Below are 6,499 nucleotides of genomic sequence, written 5' to 3' on the forward strand. Positions count from 1 at the left end.
CCAGGTTAGTGAAAAGGCAAGGGGGACATGGAGACCGTCGTCCAATATTTACTCCTAGCTTTGGCTCTGACTTCAGTGCAAATATCCTACACTGAAAGCCGTCTAAATGAAAAACGCAGGGATAAAACTGAAAGGAGGTTCCATGGAACGCAAGTAAAAGATAACATATGCGAGATAACGAACAGAGAGTCTAAAGTACATTGCTATTGCACTGACAGCAGCGATGTTAAAACAGCTACAAAAGCCGACTGCTGGGTTTTCAACGGAGGTATCGATGAAACCGATCCAATATGGTCCACTTTCAACTCTCAGCCATATTTGGAAAAGTTAACATTCAACGTTCGATCTGACGGAGCTCTTCGATTCATCCCATTCCACGTCATCCACCGCATGAAGCGATTACAAAAGCTGTTCATACACTACGCTACTCTTAACAAGATTGAGAAAAGAACATTTTCAAACATAACCACACTAAAAGAAATAACTCTGATGAACAACAAAATAACCGAATTGGACTTTTCATCGTTCACGAATCTCCCGTCGCTCGTAAACCTAACTATAAAAGAGAATAAAGTAACAGAAGTGCAAAGGGACGTGTTCGTAGATTTGCCGAGTCTCAAATATCTGGATTTGTCTTCTAACAGTATCAACCTAGCGCACGACGGCTGTTTTGAACATCTGACCGTACTAAACGATTTGATACTGGAGGCTAATTCAATTACGGTTCTGACTAGAGACACATTCAGGGGCTTAGCTAATCTGACGAGATTGGATCTGCGGTCCAACAAGTTGTCAATGTTGGGCGATTTAACTTTCACGGAGCTGTGGAATCTTAACGAGCTACTTTTGGATAATAATGAATTGAAATTTCTGTCTGAAAGAGCTTTCGATGGTCTCGCTCTGTTACAGAAATTATCTATGACAGGGAATAAATTGAAGTCTATTAATGAGGGGCTATTAGAAGGTGTGCGCGGTCTTGAATTATTGGATTTGAGGAACAATGAGATAGAACATTTTACTTACGAGACAATAAAGCCGATATTGGAGAATTTGAAAATGAAGAATTCTGTTCTGTATTTGAGCGGTGAGTTTTACTTTTATAATTGGAATTCTAAACTACGGCAATTTTCATTTCTTTCTTTTATTTATATTTATTTTGTGTTAAAAAAGACGTTTGTCTGTAAAGTCGGTTTACTGACGCTAGTCGAACGTGACAACGCCACGAATGAACGTCATAAGAATTTGATCGTCAGATGTCGAACGCCGCCGAACGCGGAGGCTGATCGTGCCTCTTTGTCGCTCGTTGCGTGCTCTCGCTTGCACTTCAAGCCTTTAACGGAACGCCTCAGTGCGAGGTAACGCCACATGAGTCATGTTTTTTCGTGCGTGCAGCCGGCTCCATCGATTTATAAGACGTTGTCACGTCAAAAACTTTCTCTAACCAGTCCTAGAAGTATTTTTAACATGTGTTTTTTTGTAAATACACATAGTATCGTTGCACTATGATCTCTTAAATTCAGAGTCATTATTTACCCATTTAAACCCACCTTTCATACTGACCCTCCAATATCGTTTAGGTGTATAATTCACGCTCCCCTCAATAATTACAAAAAATTCAAACACCACTATTTAGATTATGACAGGAAAATATTCAATTCTATCACTGTCAATGCGATTATTCAAAATGAACGACATTACATTTCCATTATAATGTTATTACGCGTCCATTTTGGGTAGTAACATGTATTTACGAATAAATAGGCACACAGCATGTCTGTTACTCTTGGGAAGTTAAATAAGTGTGTTTTGTGCAAACAATGGGGATTCGTGTATTCCCTCCTGTGTTTAATCCCCCTACTAAAGCACCCTTAGCATTAAGGACAATTAATGAGTGTTACAGCTCCCTTTATCGACAGAGCTATTGCAATAAGTCGAGTTTTCACACAATGCCGTAGTTTTATTAAATACAAACATCACGGTGTTTTCCATTTTGATTAAATTGGCACGTGTGTGTAATGATTGAGGGTTTTAATGAAATAAGTTTGAGTTAGACTTTTGAAATGCAGATAACAATAGTGCGATGCTTCATGCATACGATATGAGAGATTAAACAATAAAAAGAGTTAATTCATGAAAAAGTTTTAATCCGAAGATAAAAGGGCGTATTTATTTTATTCGAAGTGTATAAATTTAACTTTATTGTATTTTAGGTTTTAGTATTTTTAGATTCCATTTACTTTCAAACTAATAATTTAAAGTTTTAAAAAAGTCAAAAGACATACTCAACGTTTCAGGCAGATGTTTTTCTCATAATAACCCTTTGTTTTACTTGCTCGTCCCTAAAATAAACTTACTCACGCAGAAATCTGAACTTGAACTCACCAGAGCATAAAATTTAAATCCTATCATATTATGTGATTATAACTTTTCATCTCAAATATACTTGAATATTGTATTTTTTGTTAGAACACTCTCAAAGTTTTGAACAATACTTGAATAATTAAGTTTCCTTTTGTTTTTGTAAAAAAACTTTGCAGTGCTATTTTCAGACGATCATGTATCTTATTTTTAACGTGTATTTTGCAGATTTGCTAACCAAACTAAACCTATTATCACAATTCTCATCATTCCAATTCAGGGTTTCTTGAGGTCATCAACTAAATTACTTTTTCTTTTTACAGGTAATAAACTGACTTGCGATTGCCGTTTATCATGGATACAAATTCTGAGAAATGAAACGAAAAGCGAACCTCTAAGAATGGCTTTAGACAGTGTCACTTGTGTGATAGGAACGGGCGAGGCAGTTGAGAGTACATCAAATGACGTAAACTCCCAAATGATTGACGCTAAGCCTGCAAAATCCGAACAACTTTACGAGATCGAAGCAAACGGAGAAGTATTACAACAAGATGCCAATGAAGAAGAAATGTATGAAGACAATCAATATAAGTTCGAACCAACTGTACAACCAGTCGTGGCCAATCAGCTCACAATAGTTAATATGCCTGTAGAAACTTTGCCGTGTCCCCGCGAGCTAGTTAGAAGCGGCGAAGACTCTCTGATGCTCTCGTCTAAGGACGAAAGTTACTGGCAATCAAATACAAGCTTACGAGTTCTCCCAAAACTGTTTTTGGTAGTGACGTTACTAAAAATAAGTGTATTCTAATTATACCTAATATTTATAGTGTGTGATGCTATTCTATTAATGCTGAAATAGAAGGAAAAGTTCAGCAAGTGGCAGAAATAAATTACATAGTATTAAAATTCCAACAGGCTAATTCTAAAGTAGGTCACGTAATGGTTATAGAACCAATTATCCTAGCTCCTTTGGCAGCGATCGCTCGTTTAATGGCCTCAAAAGTAGTAAGATTATCACCTTGCATATTTTTCCTTTTGTATGTATATTAGATCAGGAATCGAAACATTATTATTTGGCTTTAGAGCCTACTGTTTGTTTTTTGAACTTTCCCTAATGTTTCAGCACTATAAGCTTATGATTTCTAAATTCTGCTATGATGCTTGATTTTTAGACTTTAAGAAAAAAGACTGGTTTAGATATTTAATTAAATTATTTCTTAGTAAGTGTAATTGAAAGCCCAGTGTAATGTTCTACCCAGTGTTATATAGTTAGATCCATAATGTCAGTATCATGCTTCGCTATGGAACTTTGGATATGTTCCAACTCGTTGAAAACACATAAAAAATAGTTTTTTGTAAGTGTTTAGCTTATTTTTCTTTCACATTCCGAAAAATCCATATCAAATTGGTTTCCATAAAACTTGTAAATGCTATTTTAAGACGACCTTTCCATTATGAAGACAATGATGATAAATTAAATTCTACAAATTATTACTACACCCACGTGACTAAAGTTAGAGACGATTAGCAGCTCAATGTTTTAAGCTTAAGACTTCCAGATAAGGACTTCATATAAAAGTTCCAAAACCAAATTCTACAAGCAAATAACGATTTTAAGTCACCCGAAAGGAAAGTTATGAGTCTAGATTATTTTGATGGTTCGTTAATTAAGATTTCTACTAACGATGATCTCCTTTGTACAAATAATGCAATTAGGTTTAGCATTAAAACAAATGCCGATATAATAGAAGATGTTAATACTCTTATAAATTCTGTAATTGAAATCAAACCAACTGTTAATGCAATTGTTACAAATAAAACAAATGATGAACGGAATGTTGTACATTTAAATAAAAGTTCTGTTAGTTCAGTGTTGCAAAAATGTATCATGTTTTGAGTATCGCAAACACAAATCATACACTCAAATGTGAGGACATGGACACATCTATTTATATAGATTTATGAGGCGATGCGGAAATCGAACCTTCAATATATGTTTGCATTTTAGATATTAATGTATCGGATTTTTATGACTTAAGCCTGTAAGCGAAATAAAATGTAATATAGTAATCATAATTCTTGTAAATATTGAAAATAAGGATTTGGATATTGTAATTGGTAATAAAATATTAATAAAAAATTTGAAATCGTAGCTTTCGTTTTATTTGCAATATACAATTTTTTTATTACAATATTAGAAAGCAAAGATTCTTCGCTTTTGTTCGTAGCAAGCCTTTAGTTTATAAGGCATCATCTCTTAGCTTGGTAGTCCGATAAAGGTCTAGCTGATGTCCGTAAGTGGATACCAGAATTACAGAATTATCTTAATGGGTCATTTTGTATCACAAAGTTCAACAAATTGATAGTAGTCCATTGAAGCACTTCACATTTCGTAGAACACTGATAGACGTTATGGCTACTAGAAAATGTAACTCAAACTCCAGTCAGTCGTGGAATATGGGCTCAACCTTTAGTAGGATAGGGAGGTTAAATGGTTTTACTTCGAAGAATATTGAAGTCCAGCTTCGTAGATATAAACTGAAAGCTGACTTCGAAATAATTTTAGTATAGACCGTCCAGTACCAAAAAGTTTTTATCATTATTTAGCCATGAAGAAACTGTAAATGTGTTCAGCTTTGTACAGACACCAGTTTTCATCACGAGAAAAAAGTTAAGGGCAGGCACGACGGCACAAGTTATGTAAACTCCATTATGACTTATGATTTCGATAAACCATTTGAAATTCAAAACAATGTTATTAAACTCACGCAACAGGTAATGTACCTAGTTTCCTAGTTGTTCTAGAATTAAGTTAAAATTCAATTTCATGTTTCAACACTAGAATAGTCTGGTACATTCATGATTACGCTGCGATAGTATTATTAGAATCGGCTTTGGGAATTGGCTGTGAGAGCTCTCTATTTAATCTTATCCATCTACTTATAATGATATCTGCTAGACTTTTCGCGTATGTACCTTCACGTCGGTATACTCCTTTCTTTCATAGAAGCTGAATAGATACATAGGCCTACTTTCTCATACGGAGAATTATTCTCATATCCCTTTATAATCATAGGCAAAATGTAGCAAATATTTTCCATGAGTGTAAATATGTACTACACTAAGATCTTTCTGCCGGTATGTCTTTTTAGCGACAATGATTCTTGACAGGACTGATGCGAATGATGCGAATTCCATGATAAGCGATTTGATTTCAAGCGTTTCTCGCACTATTTTGGATAACTAGTGATAAACAACGTTTTTTCTTGAAACTTTTTCACAAAATCACCACAAATCTTCAAAGTTTAACAAATTCAATTTCCCCTTGCGCACTATAAGAAAAGTGAACTAGTAGATCACTTTCTTGGTCAACTGTACATATAATTCTAACCAACACCACAAATTCATCCTCACTATTATTCAACCATGAAAAAAAGTACTGGCCAGCATTGCCAAGTGACCAATGAAAGTGTCCAAAACCCCTTGGGACCCATAACCTGCTGCTTTATAACAAAAGCAGTCCAGCATTCAAGTCCTTTTGGGATTTCCAGCGAGGGAGCGACCCCTTTGCGTGACTTTTTGTCATGATGGTTAAGGGTCATTAGCACCTGTTTTGACTAGTAAATAACTTCCAACTGTAATAGGTATATTTGGGGATATGAAATACTTAAATGCGGTTTGTAGCGGTCTGTTAATTCTAACTCCTAATCAGGGCTTTCTAGAATCTTCTGATAGCTGCTTGTGGGAGAAAATAAGGCTGGTCATCTCGTGTTAGCTGGGTACTAAGTACTGCTAAGACTGTTAGCTGTAAAAATGTCTAACACCTAAGTAACACAAACACATAATACTAACTAATACAACTAAAGTAATATACCACTACAACTAATAGAATTACAGGCACACTAAATGGAATAGATACATTATAATCTCGAGATGTGTAATTGTTTGACACGAAACTTGTTGAAGTAGTAAAGATACAAGTAAATCAGAGAGACGTCACATCTACGAACTTAGATAACGCAATCCACATCCCACACTTCGGGGTAACTAATACCAAATTTGGAACAATAAGCCAAACAAAAGGGAACCAGTAACTACATGAGACTGATTCCAAAAGTTCTGCTAATGACGTAGAATTATA

At 35.1% G+C, this 6,499-nt stretch overlaps 1 protein-coding gene across 1 annotated transcript; it reads left to right on the forward strand.

Moving 5' to 3' along the window:
• Nucleotides 1-14: 14 nt before the first annotated feature.
• LOC124636370 (connectin-like) lies at nt 15-4,510 on the forward strand. Its single transcript, XM_047172440.1, has 2 exons — nt 15-1,084; nt 2,682-4,510. The coding sequence occupies exons 1-2, from the start codon at nt 28-30 to the stop codon at nt 3,164-3,166; spliced, it is 1,542 nt and encodes a 513-aa protein (XP_047028396.1). The 5' UTR covers nt 15-27; the 3' UTR covers nt 3,167-4,510.
• The last annotated feature ends 1,989 nt before the right edge of the window (nt 4,511-6,499 follow it).

Source organism: Helicoverpa zea, chromosome 14 (genome assembly GCF_022581195.2).
Source record: "Helicoverpa zea isolate HzStark_Cry1AcR chromosome 14, ilHelZeax1.1, whole genome shotgun sequence".
Taxonomy (NCBI): domain Eukaryota; kingdom Metazoa; phylum Arthropoda; class Insecta; order Lepidoptera; family Noctuidae; genus Helicoverpa; species Helicoverpa zea.

Bases quoted from the DNA above. Each gene is read 5' to 3' on its own strand.
- LOC124636370 (XM_047172440.1), top strand. From the start codon at position 28: ATGGAGACCGTCGTCCAATATTTACTCCTAGCTTTGGCTCTGACTTCA. The intron at 1,085-2,681 runs GTGAGTTTTACT...TTCTTTTTACAG, and splicing joins TTCTGTTCTGTATTTGAGCG to GTAATAAACTGACTTGCGAT.